The 21,285-nt window shown below is 39.8% G+C and overlaps 3 protein-coding genes across 6 annotated transcripts; 2 read left to right on the top strand and 1 right to left on the bottom strand.

The window, feature by feature from the left end:
• The first annotated feature begins 955 nt into the window (after window positions 1-955).
• Window positions 956-2,481, top strand: LOC113218118 (probable serine/threonine-protein kinase DDB_G0267686). Of its 2 annotated transcripts, none has more exons than XM_052275238.1 (2): window positions 956-1,292; window positions 1,376-2,481. In XM_052275238.1, the coding sequence occupies exons 1-2, from the start codon at window positions 1,164-1,166 to the stop codon at window positions 1,799-1,801; spliced, it is 555 nt and encodes a 184-aa protein (XP_052131198.1). In that variant the 5' UTR covers window positions 956-1,163; the 3' UTR covers window positions 1,802-2,481. The 2 variants fall into 2 exon arrangements, with proteins under 2 accessions (XP_052131198.1, XP_052131197.1); XM_052275237.1 differs by having other exon boundaries at window positions 958-1,292; window positions 1,373-2,481.
• Window positions 2,482-3,794: 1,313 nt separating this feature from the next.
• LOC113218131 (PAN2-PAN3 deadenylation complex catalytic subunit PAN2) lies at window positions 3,795-15,493 on the top strand. 2 transcript variants are annotated; one of them, XM_026438344.2, is made up of 22 exons: window positions 3,795-4,002; window positions 4,227-4,411; window positions 4,509-4,678; window positions 4,773-4,893; window positions 4,971-5,167; window positions 5,257-5,464; window positions 5,575-5,867; window positions 5,990-6,086; window positions 9,049-9,306; window positions 9,385-9,624; window positions 9,704-9,956; window positions 10,519-10,623; window positions 11,419-11,643; window positions 11,719-11,885; window positions 11,970-12,144; window positions 12,217-12,368; window positions 12,502-12,665; window positions 12,746-12,972; window positions 13,075-13,204; window positions 13,285-13,506; window positions 13,646-13,755; window positions 13,860-15,493. In XM_026438344.2, the coding sequence occupies exons 1-22, from the start codon at window positions 3,939-3,941 to the stop codon at window positions 14,030-14,032; spliced, it is 3,936 nt and encodes a 1,311-aa protein (XP_026294129.1). In that variant the 5' UTR covers window positions 3,795-3,938; the 3' UTR covers window positions 14,033-15,493. The 2 variants fall into 2 exon arrangements, with proteins under 2 accessions (XP_026294129.1, XP_026294130.1); XM_026438345.2 differs by lacking the exon at window positions 10,519-10,623.
• A 649-nt stretch (window positions 15,494-16,142) lies between these two features.
• LOC113218132 (uncharacterized) lies at window positions 16,143-20,674 on the bottom strand. 2 transcript variants are annotated; one of them, XM_026438348.2, is made up of 7 exons: window positions 20,170-20,674; window positions 19,420-19,698; window positions 18,030-19,331; window positions 17,739-17,953; window positions 17,472-17,657; window positions 17,221-17,364; window positions 16,143-17,143 (listed from the first exon to the last, which is right to left on the bottom strand). In XM_026438348.2, the coding sequence occupies exons 2-7, from the start codon at window positions 19,511-19,513 to the stop codon at window positions 17,099-17,101; spliced, it is 1,986 nt and encodes a 661-aa protein (XP_026294133.1). In that variant the 5' UTR covers window positions 19,514-19,698; window positions 20,170-20,674; the 3' UTR covers window positions 16,143-17,098. The 2 variants fall into 2 exon arrangements, with proteins under 2 accessions (XP_026294133.1, XP_026294131.1); XM_026438346.2 differs by having other exon boundaries at window positions 20,273-20,674.
• Between the last annotated feature and the right edge of the window lie 611 nt (window positions 20,675-21,285).

Raw genomic sequence — 21,285 nt, 5'->3', positions numbered from 1 at the left:
CCCCTTTCCCCCTCCTCCCTCTGTCCATCTCTCACCCGCAGAGGCATTTATACGGCGCCTTCGCCTTTACGGCCCAGGGGCCGCCCGGCAGTAGCCCCGCAGCAGCCCCCTCCCGGGCCGGGCTCTCCCCGCTAATGACAACCCTTACCGCCCGCTTCGCCCCGCCCCGCGCCACTGCGCCCGGTCATCATGTTTATTCAAAAGTCGCTGCTGTGCGCGCCGCGCTGCCGGTGCAACTCTGTGCAGACGCGAGTTCCACCAACGGCAACAGCAGCGCACCAGGAAATCTTGTTGCAATTTTTTCGGCAATTTGCAAATTTTAAGAAAGTGAGAAAGAAAATGAGACCTTGCGTGCTGACTTGCTACCGTTAAGCTTCATGTACGAATAGTGGGGGAAATCGTGTGGGAAAAGGATGCGGGTTTTGCAAGCATATTTGGCCGAAATTGAATCACGGCACTCGTGATACACGTGGAATACAACTTGCATTATTGAATACCTCACTGCCGCGCTCACCGCTCGGTGCAGAGCCTCCCCCCGGGGCCCGCGCGGCCGCGACCAGCCGCGACCAAGCCCTGCATGGCCTGCTCGGCGGTCTCAAAGGAAAGGTCAGCGGCTGCGTGCGGGGCGGTGCGCCTTTCCGTGACCCTCGGAACGGGAAGCTCGCCGCTCTAGCCGCTCCGGACGCCGCCGCGGGCCGCGCGCGGCCGCACCTCCTTCGCCTCGGCCTGGCCCAGGTCCACACGCCCCATCCGAGGAACCAATAACAAATCCGGTGGGAGACGTTTCAATTGACTCTCCCGCGGGTCGGCTCGGGTCGGGTCGGAGCGGCCGCGGTCGGGAATAAGTGACCCGATGCATGCCCCGCGGGTGGCGCGCGCTCCGCCGCGCTCGCCGCGCTCGGCCCGAGTTATGCTGTGGCCGAGCCAGCCCCGTTAAGTCCACGCGATCGTACTGGTGCTGACCTTCCGTTCCACTTTGCCGCAGGTGTGGGGGCGCGCCGGTCCTGGCCGTGGCTGTCCTCGCCGTCGTCGCCGCCCTGGCGCCGGCCGTGTCCGCCGAGGTCTCGTCGTCCTCCTCCAAGGAGTCCAAGGACCTGCTGACCACCAACCACCAGCTGCTGTCCGGCCTCGGCCTCGCCAGGCTACCCGGGCACGGCCAGGGCATGCTGCCCAGCAAGAAGGTCCCCGCCACGGAGGACGACTCCCGCGTGTTCGTGGTGCGCCTGCCGCCCAGCCAGCACTACTACTCGCTGCTCAAGTCGCCGCCCTCGCTCGCCAACTCCGTCAGCAAGGTAGTGGTCATCCCTCTGTCGCCGTGGCCTCGGCCGGCCCAGCGCGTTGTTGTTGTACTTAATGAATGAACGTCTGTTAGCAGGTGGAGGTGGGCTTCAGGTCCAACGGCAAGCCCGCCCGGGTGTACCACTGGAACATCCCGGTGCTCAAGAAGATGGCGGCGGCGAGGCGGCGCTCCACGCAGGGCAACGGCAGCCAGCCCAAGCCCGCCAAGAACCCATCCAAGAGCAAGCTGGGGGCGACTAGGAGGAAGGCCGCCGCCTACCACCGGGTGCAGCAGCAGCAGCTCAAGGCCAAGCAGCAGCAGCAGCAGTTGCATCAGCAGCAGCTGCAGCAGCACCAGCAGCTCGAAGCAGGGCCCGAGCCGGCCGGGCCGTCCCCTTACTACTATGTGCCCGCCAAGAAGACGTCCATGCACAAGCTGCTGGGAGGTAACGGCAAGCCCCACGCCATGTACGTCCTGGAGAAGAGTCGGACGCCCGCCTACTTCCAGAGGCTGCTGCCCTAGAAGGGCGGGGCGGGGAGGCCTCTGAGCGCCCCTCCTGTTCCAGCCCGGCGAGTTGTCGGCCCCTGCTCGCGCGTGCAGCAGCCAGCAGCAGCGTGCCACCCCTCTGGTCAGTCCCTCCGCGGGGCCCGGGCTGCTCGGCGGACTCACAGACTTGAGCAGTGCGGAGGAGGAGCCGCCGCCGACCTACTCCAAACATGTGTCCGCGTCACAGCGAGTGTGACCCGGTGGTGTGACTGTGTGTCGGTGAGGATGCGCCGGCCTGCGTCCAGCGTCCTCACACAGTGATAAATCGCACAGCGTTTAGTTAACGGTAGTCTCTTTGACTGATAAAACGAACCCTGCATCTCAATAAATGTATTTATTTTTTTGTAATGTAATCACAAAATGAATGACTTTGTTTACAATAAAATATCCCTTGTTTCACTAGTTTTGTACTCAATAGATGGATGTATCTTGTGAATAAATAGGTAAAGATCTTCAGCTCTGTGGGTTTTGTAAATTGTGTATGTGTTATTCTATAAGAATGAGTAAATGTCTGAATATTTTTTGATATAAGATTGTTTAAACTTCACATCAAAATGTATTTCTTCTTTTTGAGGCCAAAAAGAGATATTTAAGGTAACTCTCGTAATTCGACTTGTACATTTGTGATGGATGTAATAAAATTTTAGTCCCAAATATCCACAGCCTTCTTTCCACCCCATATGCAAGCACGCGCAGGTGTAGAGTTTTGTTAAATTTTTGAAAAGAAAAACACATGCATTACTCCGCAACTGCGGCAATACGAGGTTTGGACCCGTAGGGTACACTTCCAGGCTATGGCTTTAAGGGGCCGTACCCAAACCACGTGACGCATTTTGGGGGAGGGGGGGGGATCTGTGAAAACACCACTCACCACCACCAGGAGGGAGGGGGGTGTTTCGGCCAAGTCACATGACTATTAATTCCCTGCTCAAATAACCATGTTTTTGAAAAATACTAACACAAATCCGTTTATTGCGTGATAAATCACTGTAATCTGACGGTGTTTAATCGAAAAGTCACCACTAAATTAAGTTTTGAACATCAGCAAACATGCACTTTTTGTTAAAATGCTCTATATTGTTGTAAATACGTCAAATAACACATGCTGAAAACCACGTGAAAATGGAGGGGGAGGGGGGGGGGGCGAAACCACCACAGACCACCACAGGGTTGCCTCGACGGTTGCCTACTTGCAGGCGCCACCCAGTGCGAAATGAATTTTTTTTCGATGTCGAAACGACGTCGTTACGATGTAGTAAGTCGAAATCGTGCACAGGCAGGGGCGGACAGGGGGGGCGGTGCATCGAAAGTTGCCTACATACAGGGGTTTTGTAGGTCAAATTGCCTACCTTCAGGCGGCTATCTAGTGGCCCACAGGGGGGGCGATCGCCCCCCCCCCCCTTAATACGCGCCTGTGCACAGGTTTGAGTCGTTGACGACTGCGAAATGATATTACTTTGATTTTTTTTTCTGTTGACTGGGCCCTGTCAGGATAAACAAAAGCCAAGCCAGCATACCTCCGTCTTCCCTTGAACACTCGGATTGTCGTAAATCTGATGTCGAGAGATCAAAATACAATATGGGTGTGATTTGCGCAATGCGAAAGTTGAGTGTGTCGTAAAACCACTTTTTTTCTCCCCAAAAATCAAAACTTTATTGGATAACTGTTTCTCACGTGCTATTGTTTAATTTCGATGCACCGAGCGACTCGACCAGCGTGTCACTTTTGTTGTCCATAACATTACCGTCCAAAAAAAAAGACATCTCCGGCAGAAAATTCAAAATTTAAACGTTGACAGGCTTCTTTTTAAGTTATTTTTGCGTAAAAACACGACAAACACAAAATCTACGTCATAGTGTCATGGTAGATCATGAGGGGTCATAGTTGTCGGTGGCGCGATGTCATTCAAAAATATAGGCGCGCTAGAGGTATAACATAAGCCCTCCATTCTTTTGTTCTTTTGTTTCTTCCGGATGTAACATATGATTCTTATGGCGGCGTTCTTGGCATGATTTTGATCGCTTGTTTGTAAACTTTCGGTGCTTGTTGCCGAGTGGTGATTTCAAACGCCATCAGCATCATTCCTTGTAACGCCACTGTTATGTATTTAAGATGGAGTTTTCAGGCATTTCTCACTATGGATCCTCTGTTGTGAATGGTGGCTCCGACCTAATGAGTGAGTAATCTAACCTTAATGGTCCATCAGTTCATATCATATTTTATGATTCTTTCGTTTGTATTTCGCTCTTGTGGACAAAATATTCTGAAATCTTCACTCAAAGTCGCTGCCGTATAAACATTGAAAGTCAGATTGCGTTCTTAACAAACACGAGTCAATAGTTCCAGATGTCAGATCCATTGTTTTCTTTCTTGCTCATCTGTACTTTGTTTCTTCTCCAGTTTACAATGAAAGTGGAGAGATCTTTGCCAATGATAATGGACTGGAGCAATTTTCAGAACCTTATGCAACTGACAATGAGTTCATTGAATCTCAAACTATACTTGCTGATGGTGGTGATCGGTTTGGTGTGTCCGCAATATCTTTTGACTTAGAAGAAGAATTGCTTTGGATGGGAAATCAAGGGGTAAGTTAACATGTTAATTTATAATAATCAAATTGTGTTTCATCTTCAATGATAGGATAATTACCATTCTACTTTTTGTTTCTTTCTTTTCTATCAGGGTCACGTTACGTCGTACTTTGGGACTGCCGCACAGAAATATACATCATTTCAAGTTCATGCCTCTGAGGAGGTTCGTCATATTCTTACGGGGGAGGCAGGAATTCTTGCTTTAACTAGTAGTTCTCTAAGAGGGCAAATTCGTCGTGGTTTACCACTTTTCACACACTGGTATGTAGTAGACAGGTCCAATTTCTTGTTTTTGTTTTATTGGAGAATATTTTAATTATTTTCCTGACTTGTATTTTTAAAATTGTAATTGCAGCTCTGAAAACATGGTAGAAATGCAGTGCATGTTACAAACGTCTCCTACATCTCTTTTGATGGGAGGGCATCAGGACAAGATAATTCAGTTTGATCTTGCTCAAGGAATTGAAACGGGATTGGTTAGATACTCAGTATAGAACTTACTTTAAAAATATATTTTTCCACAATTGGTTGATTACTTTTTTTCTCCTCATAGATTGATGTAGGGGAAAATGGATGTGCCATTCTCCGTCAACATCCACGATATGTATGTGCTGGCGACCCATCTGGAAGGATTACATTACGTGATCCTAATTCATTATCAGTTGAACATGTCTTAGAAACACATTCTGGTAGCTTGTCTGATTTTGATGTTCATGGCAATTTGTTACTTTCGTGTGGATTCACCAATAGGTGTGTTATTATCTACATCTATAACAGATTGGACAATGTCTTTTTAAAATACTATTCAATTTGTTTGATCCACTTGTATTCTTCTTCAGACAAGGCACGTTATCAGTAGATCGCTTTCTCATGGTCTATGATCTTCGAATGATGCGTCTTGTAAACCCTATACCAGTTGTACTTGATCCCTTATTATTAAGGTTCATGCCATCTTTCACCTCAAGAGTAGCAGTTGTCTCATCTTTAGGGCAGTTGCAGTTGGCAGATACTGTCAGTCTTTCAACACCAAATCTTAGTCTTTATCAGGTATATCCTTCCCCAGCTCCATTGAAGTTTTCTGGTTCATTTCTATTTTGGTATTCTTGACAATTCCTACCCTAAAGCTGAATGTAGCTTATATTGTTTTAACTTTTCAGGTTAACACAGCTGGCTCACTCTGCCTTTCACTAGATATGTCCTCATCATGCCAATGTTTGGCAATAGGAGACAGTGGAGGTTACATACACGTCTTCACACCTACAAACTCAGAGAATCCTATGATAAATACTTACTCTCGTGAAACAGAGTTTGCTGATCAAATAGATCTTCCCCCATCTCTATCCATTAAAGATGAAACTGCCTCCTTGGCTGCCATTCCCCTGCCATATTCTCCTCATGGTGGCAAGCTGCTTTCAGATTGGCCTGCACAGTGTTTAAATAATGTCTACAGGTGATGGATCTGTTCTTGAATTTTATTATAACCTTAACCATTTTACAAACTAATTTATGAATAAAATCTTTACTTTTGAGGATGTCTTCTCTTTGGTTAAACAATAATTCTCTCTTTTTCAGGCCAACTCCACCCATTGATCCAGATATTCTTCGGTCTATGAAAATGCAGGGCACCATTGGATATGCTCCCAATCCCATGACTCGGCGTAGAAACCAAGTGAGACCCCACCTCCATTTATAGGCAGCAACTGACTATGCAGCTGGGTGCTTGCTGTGCTCAACATGCTATATGGAGATATTGCATTACTGCTTCTATTTGTATCCACATATAAGCTTTTCAATTTTTCAAAACTTGGTGTCTCAAGATTTTTTTTATTTAATCTTATGGATCTCATGCCTTAATACTTGTGTCATTTCTTATTGTTAAAAGCAATTGCCTATTGGTAATTTTCTTTAAAGAGAACTTATTTTTTAAATAGATATTGTGTCAGTCAAAACTTTTCTATCTTCACTCATTGACACAGTTGATCATTTTTTACTCTATCTTTCTGATGTATTTAATTTTAGTCAATGATTTCCAAGGCATTGAAACCAGTGACTGAGCATCTTACATTTTGAGATCCTCTCTTTAGAAGATCAATTTGGTTTTTTTCTTCTTTCCTTTTTTTTTTTTTTTGTTGGTTTTTAAACCTCATAGAGAGGTACAAAAGTGTCAAGTCAGCTTTTTTTCTGTTGTTTTGTTATAAAATTACATTCTTTAGATGATCAATTTAGTTTGTGCACGCTAATTTCTGTGCAAATATATTTTTTGAATTTTGTCGTTATGAACATTGACGCAGTAAGTTCCACATCCACTTATATTTTTGCACCTGACCCTCCGTTGAATTTAATTTAAAGACAGACAAATTGTTTTTTCTGACACAGTACAGTTTTAGCTTGATAAAAGTTAAAATTAAAAATGAAGACTGATGGTCTGTATGAAAGGACCAGCTTCAAAGTCTACGTACTGTAGTTGCTGAATAAAAGTAAAACTTTGTTTCTATAATCTGTAATTTTTCTACTTTGAACTGTGCTGTGTCAAATCAGGTGCACTGTGTTAAAATTTTGAAAATCTGAAGGAAAATTAATATTTTGGTGATGTGGTACTTGTGCACCGCATGCTGTGAAAAGCATGCTGTAGGATAATGGAAGGGGTTGTTATGCCAAGGTTGGTGTTGGTCAAATTAGGATGTGTTCTTTTCCCTAAAAGAATTTATAAAGGGTTTTTTTCGTTTCTTCTTTGAGCCATATTTCTCAGTGTAATGGTTGGGGTATTGGGTTGACCCATGAATTTTTCCCTCTGCTTTCCCGTCCTCCGCACCTAGGCTGGGAGGGATAACTATGCATAGAAGACCATATGCTGCCAAGGGGAAGTTGAAAGGAGAACCCTCTGGCTTACAGAATTAAATGCATGTCTGTACATCTATGCAAACATACCATTGTCCTAGTTGACATCTCTTCTCATTCATAAGACTAATTCATTAGATTAATTGTAAGTACATTTATCAGATGAGGGTCATTTGGTGCTGGTGCAATGTCCTATGTCCTGCTTCTGTTGATCTTCACTCTGCTTTCATTTTTTTTTTTTCCTTTCCTGCCTAACTTAGCAAGCCAGCTTTCATCATATGCAAAAATTAAGCTCATACTTTCACCTCCTTGTCATATATTTTGCAACAATCTGATCTTTCATTTGCTGTAAATGCATCCTGCAAGATAAAATAAATTTTGTTTGATGGAATTGCATAAATTGCACTGTTAGTCAAATCAGTAATGCAATTAGAAATCAGAATACTCCCAATACACACTCACTGATCCTTAAACAACATTAACAGTGTTTTTCTTTTATCTGGTTCCTAAAATCATTAGTCTTTAACATTAAACCAACCCAGACTTTGGCCTTTGTTTTCTCCAATTCTATGACAGTTAGTTAACATTTCTTTTGTATAATGTCTATTTTCACTTGAATACCCTTACTTAATAACCAGTTATACTGATTCGCATAGGTGTTGACTTAAACTTTAGTCACAATTATCCTTTTGCGTCAAGTTAAGTGTAGCTTTAGTTATCTCTCAGACATTTCTGTCCCTACTCCCCCCCCCCTTAATAATTTGGCGCAAATCCTACAGAAGTAAGAATTCAGTCCAGTTTCAACCAAAAAGTGTATTAATTGTTTTATTTTAAACTCAAATCTATTGTTGTTTTCTCTATCTTTTTTTCTTCCTTTTTTGTTGTTGTCTTTGTTGTTTGCTTGCATGTGTTAATTGTAATAGTTTGTTAAGCTGTTTAAAATAAACTTTACTTGCAGAAGATTGTCTAATTTCTGTACATTTTGCATTAATATTTGTTGTTGTTTGTTTTTTTAATCTGTGCATGAATGTAGCATTTCAAGTTCAATTATTTTTTGGGGGTCATGTGTACATATTGTTGCTCTGTCTATGTTTCATCTGAAACTTCCATATAGTTTTTCTTTTCTTTTCGTATATTGTCTGAGTGTAAGGATAGAGAATATGATATAAATGCATTGTTATGTGAATTTTCTTTATGAGTACCATATTTATGCATGTTGGAGTGTAATCATCATGAATGTCAATACATTGAACTCCGAATTTCTAGAGTAGGGTGATGGTCATTTCATTTGTTCTTTTCCCCTGTTCTGTTTTGTTTTCCAAAAAGTATCCAAAGTCCTCCTAAAATCTTTCATCATTATTCTCTGTACACACCCTGAAACTTACATGGCTTTTCTCACAGCTTCTGTTAATCAACTTTATAGACTCAAATTTTCTGAAATTGCATGTGATTATGATAAACTGAAATATTGTAGAACCATGGTCTAAAGGTCATGTCATGAAAACACCTAGCTAGTTGCTGACTTTATTTTATCATAACTTTTAACTATTACATGGTATGCTTAAATCACTCATCTCATCAGTTTGTATATACTTGAGGTTATGCCTTTCGCTCTCTTTTTAACAGCATGGGAAAATGTGGTAGGTCTTCATTTCTCTTTTGGTATATAGTCAGTACATAATATTTACATTAACTTAATTGTAAGCATGTGTGGATAAGGTGAGTGTGCCTGCATCCAAGCCTGCATTCTGATCCAGTGTCAAAACTAATCTTCGTCATTTTATCTTTTCTAGGTTCTCTACGAGTCCAACATGGATTTGAAGAGGCGAAATGGCCTAGTTAATGGTGGCAGTTCATCTTCAGGTGATGGTCGACAGAAAGGTAATGGGGAAGACTCAGGATTTATTGCCATTCCTAAGCGTTATAGAAAAACTGAAGTGAAATATACAAGAATGGGAATGGATGACTTTGACTTTGATATATACAACAACACATCATTTTGTGGGTTGGAGGCTTCCCTCCCCAATTCATATTGCAATGCAATGTTGCAGGTTTGCATCTTCTATATTTGGATCTTGTATATGTTGAATTTTCATTTTGCTAAATTTTTGTGTTTTTTTTTTTTCCAGATACTTTATTTTTTAGAGCCTATACGATGTATTCTACTATCACATATATGCCAACGAGAGTTTTGCTTGTCTTGTGAACTAGGGTTTCTGTTTCACATGCTTGACAAGTCACATGGTTTTCCTTGTCAGGCTGCTAATTTCCAACGTGCATTCCGCACTGTCCCTGAAGCATATGCCTTGGGGCTCTTGCTTTCAGACCAGAATCCTGAAAGCAAATCCAATCTAATCCGCCTTATTCAGGTATGAGGTATCTTCAATGTATTTAATGTGTAACAAAAAGAACAATCCATTAATCATTTCCCGGACATTCATGTTTTAGAGCTGGAATCGGTTTATTCTTCATCAAATGCATTATGAGTTACTAGAAGTGAAAAAACAACAGAATGAAATTCTGAAAGAAAAACAACAGAAAAAATTACAAGGTGCTCAACCCCCTTTTGTTTATAATGAACAAGAATTTCCTAGCATATCAAATCCTGTCATTTCAAGCAATGTGCAATGGCGACTTCAACAAAGTACTTCAACTGAAGCTGGAAGTTCAACTGATGTCATGGTTGTTCAACAGACTGCAGGTATGAGTATTTCTTTTCTTTCGTTATTGATTCTAAATATTTCAAACCCTACAGCCATTAAATTTTGAAATACCTATCTCCTCACCTCGCATTTGCTTTTTCAATTATACTTTTTTCTTAATCATAATAATGTGGCACTGGTAAAACATCTGCATCTCATTCTGCCACGTGGTTGAAAGATCTCTTGACCCCCTTCTCACCCAAGGTCCCACAGTTTGAGGCAATTTTAACTGATCGCAGGGTTGACTGGCTCTTACCGGCCTCAACATGGCTAAAAAGGTTGCATAGAATAAGATGTGTAGACAGACGTACAGACCTCTAAGCCAAAGCTTTTCTACTGGATGAAATGAAATAACACTTTTTTGAATTGTGTGGTGTAGTAAAAAGTAGGGAAGCTGGGGATTAAGCTTTGTTCTAAAAATAATCTGTGAGGTCATCAACATTACATGAAACAGTAGAGATTGTGAAATGCCTTTCAAAATATAGCCATAATGTAGTTTATCTGTACTAGTCAAATGACCACATTCTAATATTAGACTATTTGTACGCATACATTGTGTAGCCCAATCTCAGTTTTGGGAAATGGATCCTTACATCTATGGATATCAAGATGAAAGCAGATACTGGTGGATTCCTACTGGCACCACTTATTATTCACATTACCAAGGTATATAACAAAGGCAATATGAAGTAGGCTCTCCTTGTTATTATTGGCTGTAAGGCATGTTATTTTGTCTTCTGTTAAGAGTTTTTCCTTTAACTTCTGCAGGGTGCTGAATTTGTTTATTTTCTAAAATTTCAATTTTGGGATAGTTGTTGACTGTTTCATTTTCTTACTTCTGCATTTAAGATCTAATCCCCACTTTTCTATTTAAAAATTCAGTTAATTTTCTTTACGCTTAGAGGCTTTATCATTGTAAAGTGTGAAGCAATCTGTTGGCTAGGTAGTCTTAGTGTAGACTTTTTTCACTTTAGCTTTTGATCAATAGCTGCATGTTAAACATAAAACTGTTAAGTCTTCTCACTTTATATGGTATTATTATTGAAGTGGTAAATGCTGAGTTACATTTAGAAGTTGTAAACTTTAATGATTTAAATGTGCCAGGTCTTTCAATGTAGTAATAGCTTTCTGTGTCATGCTTTTAAAAAAATTCGGCCCACATTTACTGGGTATTTTATCGTGTGTCCAATAATACATACATATGTACTAATTTAACTGTCCTCTTGTTACAAGTATAAGCTCGATATAGCGTCAGTGGATGTTGCTCGAAAGAACCGACGCTAAACGCGGCGGAATTTGTTAGCGTTTCCTACATCGGTTGTACGGAAAAACCGACGCTAAAAGCGGCATGACACTATAAACGACGACGCTATACCGAGCTTATACTGATCATTGTATTATTATTATTACCGGTAGTCTTTATCCACTTAGGGGCATTAATGCGTCCTTCCACATTTTCAGACACTCCATTAACTAATGGTGCTACTCCCCTTCAACCTTCCTCTGCTCATGATGCCCCCTTTGATGTTACCCGTGATAAAGAAAATGAGGATGATACCACAGAGATATCACGTTTGCTAGGAAGCAAACAGGTTCATACACATCGTTGTTTAAAGTGTGGAAGACAGGTCAGCAAAGAATCTGTGATGCTTTTGTGTAATCTTGTATATCCAGAAGCCAAAGAAGGTAATTTTTCTTTTGACTATCTCCTTTTTTCTTTTTAATAACTTCGTATAGTAACTTTCTTAAGACGGATTTCAGGTGTGCAATATACATTTGGCCAAATATTAGGACAAAGTCTCTGTCCTGAGCAAGTAACGCCTGCTTGGTGTGATTCATGTGACCGCTTTCAACCCACAAAACAGAGTCGAGGACTCAAACAGCTTCCACACATATTGTCCATTAACTGTAACTTGGATAATCCCAAAGTAATTATTCTTATCTTAGTTGTCAATTACTGAATGCTGCTCCTCTTTTTAGAACTAGACTGTCAAACTTCATTTTTTTTGCAGGATAAAGCATTTTGGCAAACGCAAACAGATCTCATAGTTAAAAAAATGATAGATAAAAATGGTGGTGAGACAAATTCTTTGAATCAACCTCAGAGTTCACCTACCAAAGCTTGCCGTTATGGATCATCTTGTACCCGTCCCAATTGTCGCTTCCGGCACCCAGGGCAGAGCCAGGGTAAGTCTATGACACCATTTAGAAATTTTGCATAAATTGTTCGCAATTAAAGAATATTAATTTTCTTCACAGATAAAGAAACAGCTCAAAATAAATCCAATGCCAACTCACAATTTTATTCTACTTGCTCATGGTTACCACTTAGTATATGCATGGAGCGCCTTTCAAATGGTGCTGTTCGTGCCTACTCCTTGAATGATCCTTCCGAAAAACCAATAGAAACGGTAAAATTCTTCTTTATATTGCTGTTTTGTAGATTTTTATTTTCAAATGCTTAAATTAATTTTTTGTTACTGTTTACAGTATTTACCTCTTTCTATTGTATGAGTAATTTGTTTTCCTTATCTCCCCAATCAGGCTGAGGAAGTTGTGCAGTCTTCAAACTATGATCTTTTTGCTGTTTTGTGTCATGTCAATGATGACAGAAAAAATCTTATCTCATTAATCAATGTAGGCTCAGGATACCATTCTCGCTTAGGAGGTGCATCACTTAGCAGCTGGTATCTTTTTAATGATTTCTGGTAAGTTGTACTGCAGGAACAACAGTAAAGAAAAGTGCCGAGCTTAAGAATTGTCCTTTAAACAAATTGTATGCTTTTAGCATCACCCAAGTAAATGCACAAGAAGCTATTTGGTTTAGTTTGGACTGGAAGGTACCATGTGTGCTGTTCTGGATAAGTAGAGACTTGCCTAAGGAACTTATACCTACTGTCAGCAATCCACTCACTGCTGAGGTGTTTAGTGAAGACAACTCTCTTGCCAGAAACAATGGAGCACGAAAAATGATAACTTTTACTCCTCTTACTCCAGATGAAATAGCAGCTCCAGGTATGGGTCTATGTTTTTCTTGAGTATTATGCTGAGTATGCACTAGAAATTAATTAATTAAATCAACCTGGATTTGTGCATAAATTATTATGATCTCATTAGGGGAGCTTGTAGCCATGGATGCTGAGTTTGTCACACTAAATCAAGAAGAATCTGAACTGCGTAGTGATGGCAAGGTTTCAACTGTTAAACCTTCACACAAATCAGTTGCTCGGATCACATGCATTCGAGGGTGAGTGCAGTTAATATTTTTCTCTGATTCTAACTTAATACTGTCTGTGCTTGATATGTAAGTTTAATCTATTGTTTCAGGCAAGGCCCTAAAGAAGGAACACCATTTATTGATGATTACATCTCAACTCAGGAACAAGTGGTTGACTACCTCACAAAATTCTCTGGAATTAAACCTGGTGATCTGGATGCGAATTTCAGCTCTAAACATCTGACAACACTTAAATCGACATACCAGAAACTGAGATTTCTTGTTGATAATGGTGTCAAGTTTGTTGGTCATGGTTTGAAAAATGACTTCAGGTGAGAAGTAGTGAAAACTGACATAATAAAGACAATTTTTTTCTCTAAACAATCAACATTTCTGTAACTCATGTAGTACATTTACTTTTATTTTCCGTGTTTAAAATAAATCTGGTCATCATTTGAATTATGTTTTTAGAGTTATCAACTTGGTTGTACCTCCAGAGCAAGTGGTGGATACTGTTTTACTTTTCCATCTACCGAATCACAGGCTGATCTCCCTTCGCTTTTTAGCGTGGCATTTTCTTGGTAATTTTTTTTTTCCTTTTCTTTGTGCAAATCTAATTGAGTATTTAGGGGGCAAAACCTCACCTAATTCATTTGTGTTTCTTTTTTCTCTTTCTGTTCTTTAGGTATGAAAATTCAGTCAGTCACTCATGATTCCATTGAGGATGCAAGAGCTGCTCTTCAGCTATACAAGAAGTACAAAGAAATTGATTCTCAAGGAAATCTCAAGGAAACATTAATTGATCTCTACAGAGTGGGCAATCAGCATCAATGGAAGGTTCCTGGTGTAGATGACTAAACCAGCATCTACATTTAAAAATACAAAAAAACGAGAGAAAAAAAAACGAAGTACAATGAGTGTGGAATTAAGATACAGTTAAAGAAATTAGGTGGAAATGTGTGTGCAGGAGAAGTAGTTTAATTAATACAATGACTTTTTGTCTGAATGAATGTACCTGCTTGCCTGTTTCAGGTTATTTTTAAATGTTATTAACTAGATTAATCATAGCAGTAAGAAGTCTGTAAAACCTCTCTATGGCTTCTAAAGAAAATACTGAGTAATCTTTTTATGATTTTGGAGACATCTGATTTTTTCTTTTTTTTTTCGTGTGTCACTTTATTTTTTTCTTTTAATCAGTCTAAAACAATCAAATTCTTGGATTTTTTTTACATGTTTGCAAACAGAAAAAAAAACGTCTTTTTTAAACTGAGGGGTTGTTACTCTGTAGTTCAAGAATTTTTTGTTGCCAAATATGTGATCTATTGCACAAGTACAGCTTTTCTGTGTTCTTGTGAATCAATTTAATGTAGATTTGATGTAGGTATTTTTGTATCTTTTGATGAAAATATACAGTAGATTTTTCTGTCATGTTAAAAAACAATGAAAATCATGAAATTTGTGAGACATTTTCTCTGTGTTCTCTTGGTATATTTTTATTTGATGATTTTAATACCTGTCAATTGTTTCTCATAAACCCTCTTTCACTGTCATAAAAGAGAGAGGTACCTCTGATTTCTAATAAGAAAATGTCTGTGTTGTATGATGATATGAAATCAATAAGCATTAGAGTTTTGCATTTTTGATAGAAAACTTATGATGTGCTTGCTAATGTGTAAGCTGTAGCTTAAAAACTTCTTTGTATAACATTTTTTTCTAATGTTTTGTTTTCTCAGGTTGGAACCATTGGTGAGGAAGTACAACAACAGATTTAAGATAAAATGTACTCTGCTGGTCCAGATACATGTTTTTAGGGTGTTATACATGGAAACTACGTACTTTTATTGCTTTAATTATTACATAATGCAAGAGTAAGATTTTTCCTTCGTTATATGAACTACTATGGTCAAAAAGAAATCACCTCTCTGGCTCAACGGCCGAGCCTTCCAGAAAGACAGGCATTTCTCAATTCTAACTGTGTTTACCCCAGGGTATCTGTAATGGCAATCATGCTCATTCTGCTGTTAACAGCTGAATTATATTTTCATGGGTTTATCATGACTACTGTAAAGATGTCATTCTATTTAAGGTTTGTACTTTATTGGTACTCATTTTTCAAATGGTTGTGAAGCATATAGTTTAGCTCTATGATTTTTTTAAATGTGTTTCTCTTTTGGTATTTAAGTTAATTTTCTCTTTGTAATAATTTGCATATAAAACAGACTACATTTGTACCAATCAGGCTACCCTTACATTCCACTTCACTGTCTTGTCGTGAGATTGGTGTTAACATTTTAGAAAAATAAAATTAATGAAAGTGAACTATGTAATTTTTTTTCCTCTGCTGTACTTCTGAGAGATTCAGTAGGAGAGGTCCTCCTTCCAAAGGGGCCGACATTAAATCTTCCATTATTTATATACATACTTGTAAGTAACATTTCGAACACATATCAAAATGGCAGGGAAGTGCTCAGCACTACCCTTATCGCCATCTTCCATTAGAAGTGTTCAATAGGGTCCAAATACACTGGCCCAAATCCAAATATGACTATGGCTTTGAATAAAGTGCACAATTTGAGGATGAGGATATAGGACACTGAACTACAGTTTTTGAGGTATTCGGTTTACCGATTTTGAGATTGGAAAATAAATTACACTGCTACCACTCAGGCGGCCCAGTCGAATTAAAGTGGGTGAGGGTGATTCTACAGAGTGAATGGGCACTCACAATTTTGTGGACACCAAATGTTTAGAATAGCCACTTTAAATGTAGAAAATTCAAGGGGACACGTAACTGATGATTACCCCCAATCATTCCTTTCTGAGCTAGACAGTACCACTTACTGGTGGATACACGTGGTATACCACATTTAGTTTCTTTCTTTTTTCTTCTGTTGAGAATGGGATTTTACAGTGCTTCACTTGTTCTGATGTATGGTTTTACAGTTTTCAAATAAAAAGCTTTACTGTATTCATCTTTTTAGTTCTTTCTGCGGTTTTGTATTTCAATTGACTCAAAGGAACAAGTACCACATTTAACACCAAAGTTACATGGTGTTTTAATACAACATTTCAGAGCAATGCATCTAAATCCAATTCCAAATTAATACTTATGGAAATATTATGCAAGATGACAAACGCTGGGTGATGTTTTAATGGAGCAATTCACTTAAGTCTATTTGAACTTCTTTTAGAAAAAAGTCAATAAATATTATTAGGCAAATTTAAATGAATAGCCAGGGGGAACATGTTTTCTGATTAAATTTGAAGTTTCTGAATCTGAATTGCTCTGATAGATTCAATGATGATGAGATGTGCTAAGCACTGTAAGTTCATTAACATTGACTAATTTGAGAATTTTACGTGGAAAAACTGCAAAGTTGCCATTAAGCTGTGCTGACACAAACTTCACAATTTACAAAAATACAATTACATTTCATTTTATATTTACAACAAATCTAAAGAAAATGTATCACCAGGCCCAAAACAATACAAACAAATTTGTTGCAAGGACTGAAGCAAACTGGTTAACAGGTTTACATGAGTTCATTGGAAAATTTATAAATTACAGACATCCCTAGAATTGAATTAAAAGTTCTATGTATCACACACACTTTAAACAGCCTATACATATTTTTATGCAAGTGAATAGGAAAAAGATTTCTTTCTACATGATTTGAATAACCATTTCATTTATCATAAAAAATATGCGGCAGATTTTTTTTTTAAAAGCAAATAAATTAAGTATAACTGTACACATAAAAATTACAAAGACCAAACCAACTCAACAAGGGTTGACAAAAGGCAGGGAAACCACTCACAATCCATTGGTATTAACTAGTTAAAATTTTAAAAATTATTTTTGTCAGAGTATGATGCACTATATATCAATTAGAGTCAGATATTTAGTAGTAGATACTACTGAATTCATAAATTTGGGGCTTTGGCTAGCGGTGTTGCTTGCTCTATCCTCTGAAATGAAAACAACTACATTAAATTTGGATACAAGGAAGAAAGGTCAAAGGAAGAGCAATTTTTGAGGCACCCACCTTATGGATGTGACAAGTACTAATAAAAGTATTCTCATCTAAATGCCATCCTACTTCTCTTCCACAGGGATAGTGAACTTGCATCGTACAGCCATGATAAAGGCATCCAATATTAGCACCGTCCATTAAACATCGGCTACACTTCTACAAAGAGTGGGAAACAACACAATAAACATGATTTACCTTAAAATTACAGTAACATGAAAAATATGTCAGAGAATAGTGAACAAATTTTAGGCAACGAAACTTACAGATCGAACAGCTACCCACACAGCTTCTTGAACACCAGCAAGCCTTGAGCCGATGAGGTTGATAGAGGGTGACCAAACAGCACAGTTTTCATGAAAATAAACCATAAATTGTGCTTGTTCACCAGAAAGAGGTGGAATTGCAAGCAAACCATAAACACCCGTTTGGCCTATTCCACTGCGTTTTATCTAAAGAAGACACAAAATATAAGAGAATATTAGAGTAAATAGCCAATAGCTTGTTCATATATTTTTTAATTCAACTTGTACCTTTTTATCCTTTTTGCGGTCACTTTCTGCATCCAAATCCAATGAGTTCTCTAATTCAGTATCATGGTTTATAAGATAGGGACCAAACAAATCTCCGAGACCATCTACATGACAGCCTTTTTTACAAAAGACACACACCCATCGAGGATCTGATGAATGAGCTTCATATCTTGAGACCAAGGAATTACCACAGAGTCCAGAGCTGGATAGTTTACCTTTAACAGTAAAAAGGTTAATCAACATACATTTGTATAAAACAAACTAAAAGTCATTTTCTAAATGGCAACCTACCTTCAACAGTCCGAATTTTCCCTATCCTATTAGAAGATAAAGCTTTCTTTTTGTTGTCATTGTCTTCATCATCCTGTCTTGATGGTGCATTCACAACTGAAAGTGCAGTGGGAGCCCCCCTAGTCCCCTCAATGTGTACAACAGGCCCTTTGACACGACTGGAGCTCGTGTTGCTGCCGCTGTCACATGATGCCTCCTTAACATATTTGCTTTTGTTTGGTCCTGCTTTTTTCTTTTTCTTCTCTTCCCAAGGTTTGATAGGTTTCTTTTTACGTTTTTTCTTTGGTGAGCTCTCAGTAGATGACGTGCCACACATACCATTTGTTTTTCCTTTACCTTTCTTCCCTGTCGAACCTTTACTTTCAAGTACTGCAGCAACATTTGGGGTGCCCTGAAGATTTGATGATGAAACTGGTTCAGGTTGAAGACTTTTACCAGATGTACCATCATCACCAATACCTGCAAAGAGAGCTTCTAGCTGAGATTCAACATCTAGTGCATCCTGCTTATTGGAAGAATTGGGATTTGGGGTGGAGAGTTGATTTGATGGAGTTGTTAAGCTTTGAGGATTGGTTTGCTGCATCACATAATCTTGGGTGCTTGAAGAAGTAGACCCTACAATGACTGAACTATTTACACATTTCACATTGTCTTCCACTTTCATAATCTTATATGGAGGTTCTGGAATGTCACTTGATTTCGGAGAAACCTTATCTGTGGACAGATGAACTTCAGTCACAGACGGTGCTTCTTGCTTCACTGCCAAACTATCAACAGCAGACACTGTCTTGCAGTCTCCACGATTGGAAATCATGATAGCATTCTGGCTAGTTGAATTTAACTCCTTACAAGGTGAGGATGCATTAGCAATTACACTAACAGCAGTACTTGACTGCATTTCACCATTGTACAAAGGTGACACTCCAATGCTTGAAATCACAGTGTGATTCTGGTTTGGTTGGGGAGAAGAACTGTGGACAGGCTGGCTCTGGTCTTTAACATCCATTCTGCTGGAGCCACTAGGAACAGTTGTTGATACTACTGGAGAGTTAACAGTGGAGTTCTTTGAAGAGGGTCCTGTTCCTTGATTCATGTACATTTGAAGACTGTGTCGTAAATTTTCTGTTAATGAAGGGTTGCTTTGATTTATTACAGTAGCAGGCAGGTGCCCTCCAGAGCCATTCATTGGCATGTTAGAAAACTTCATTGCTTTTGGTTGGGAACCTGGCAAAGGAAGTATGTGAGGTTGCTGTGGCAATACAGGCACTGGTGAGTGGGGAGTTCCAGGGGATACACCAAGTCCTGAAACAGAGGAAAGTAATAATGTAATTTCTATGAGTGTAGCACAAAACAATTTTGGATCTTTAATAATAAATTATTAACTGTATACCTTGAGGCTGCTGATGTGGTTGACTCCAGCTGGAATAATTATTGACTGTGACAGGTGTTCCACCTGATTGGTGGATAGGGAACTGTCCTGACATGTCTGTTGATTTCTTTCAAGTCATGTGATAAAAAGAAATTTTGAAGGTCTTCAAGATTGTTCACTTTACGATCGACTAAGTTGATAACTTTTAAATCATAATTTCTTTTACGTTGAATTTGTGAAAATTTTGATGTTTCTTCAAATTCTGGTATTTTAAAATGAAATTGATAGTTCCTTGGTAATCTGTAATTTTTATTTTTATTTTTTGAGAAAAAAAGGAAAAAATTGTTACTGAAACTGGTAATAAGTTGCAAAGCATAGAATAATATCTTAAATTACATGCAAGTTGATCACAAACAGTGAGCAATAAATAATAAAAGTATAAGGATCATAAATATTATGTTCTTATATAAAAGTTTGCAGATGTAAGAACAACATTAACTAAATAATTTCAAATGCTCTAAAAGTTAGGAGTCTGTACATCCCAACACTTCCCTAAAATTTCAAGTTAAGATAGATGAGATCGTTAAATTTTGGTTTTCGCCACTTAAACTCCACACAGTACACTTTTGAGAGGTTAAGTATGGGCGCAAATGGTGCCTAACGGCCCTAACCCCCGTGATCCGGCTAACTTTTTCCAAATAGATGCGATTTACGAGGAAATTACCAATAGAATAAAAAACACTTCCATAATCAACAACTCTATTTACAAACCGTGTCAACGTAAATGTTTCAGTAAATGACTACAAACATTCCATTCGGCGACAGATATGTATTCACGTGAAAGGCTGAGACAAGAGACAAGACAAAACATTACCATCGAGTGTCGGGTGCCGAGTCCAGAATCACGAATTACGCATCTTTGCACGAAGGCTTCAAGTAGCGCGGCAGGGCGTTCATTTCAAATATGTCACGCTCTTCAACTACCACTACCCCCTTGTCTCCTATTTGCCTTTTGCCTTGCCGGGTGTGCAGTGTCAGTGTCCAGCAGGCAGATGCCATAGGCAGCAGCAACGACTCAACTACCCAGTTACGACCAACACCTGAAATTGCCACTTGAACACGATAAAGCCGTGGGGCTGATCTCATGTACGGCCTATGCCCTAACTTAATTGAGCGGCGTTTCGCTTGGAGGTGAGACGGATAGATCCCGGAGGTGGGGGACGTGAGGCGTGAGACAGAGACAAACACCCTGGAGTACACTGGAAAGATTGTGGATCTGATCTTGACCCCGCATCTCGCACGCACTGGGCACGCGGTGCTGGACCTACTGGAGCAGGCCAGCAGGCGGAGCTAAACGTATTGTTGGTTGCAGGAGAAGGGCGACGCGTCGCTCAAGGCTTAAGGTGTTCGTTCACATTCACATGCCTTAATTTTGTATCGGAATGATACCGGTACCTCACGTATATTTTCGTCGAGAACGGAAAATAAGTGTCCCATAGCCGCAAAGATGTAAATAATGATAATTGCCAAGTAAAGAAACAGGCCATAGGTCTAGTGCAACTTTTGAACCATATACACGCGACATCGACGTGGGGTTCAAAAGTACTAGACTGTCTCGGACAATTTCGTAGTTAGCTACTACTCTATACTTAGAGCTAGGACTCTAGCTATACTGTACCGCGTGCAGACGTGTGGGCGCGTTGCCTCCTCGCAAGGCGCCGTTAAGGCGCCGTTCTGAGGGACGGTAGGCAAGCCCCCCTGCACAGCTGCATGCGGTGCTGCATAGCTACAAAATTGTCCGGGGTATGTGGGCCACCCGCCTAGACATGCGCGACGTCCAGTCAGACCCAGGCTTAGGTCCGACTTTTCCTCTTCCCTTCTCCTGTC

This window comes from Frankliniella occidentalis, unplaced genomic scaffold, assembly GCF_000697945.3.
Source record: "Frankliniella occidentalis isolate FOCC.00 unplaced genomic scaffold, Focc_3.1 Scaffold548, whole genome shotgun sequence".
NCBI lineage: Eukaryota > Metazoa > Arthropoda > Insecta > Thysanoptera > Thripidae > Frankliniella > Frankliniella occidentalis.
Note: the sequence above shows the minus strand (reverse complement) of the source record. Positions and strands in the feature narration are given on the sequence as shown.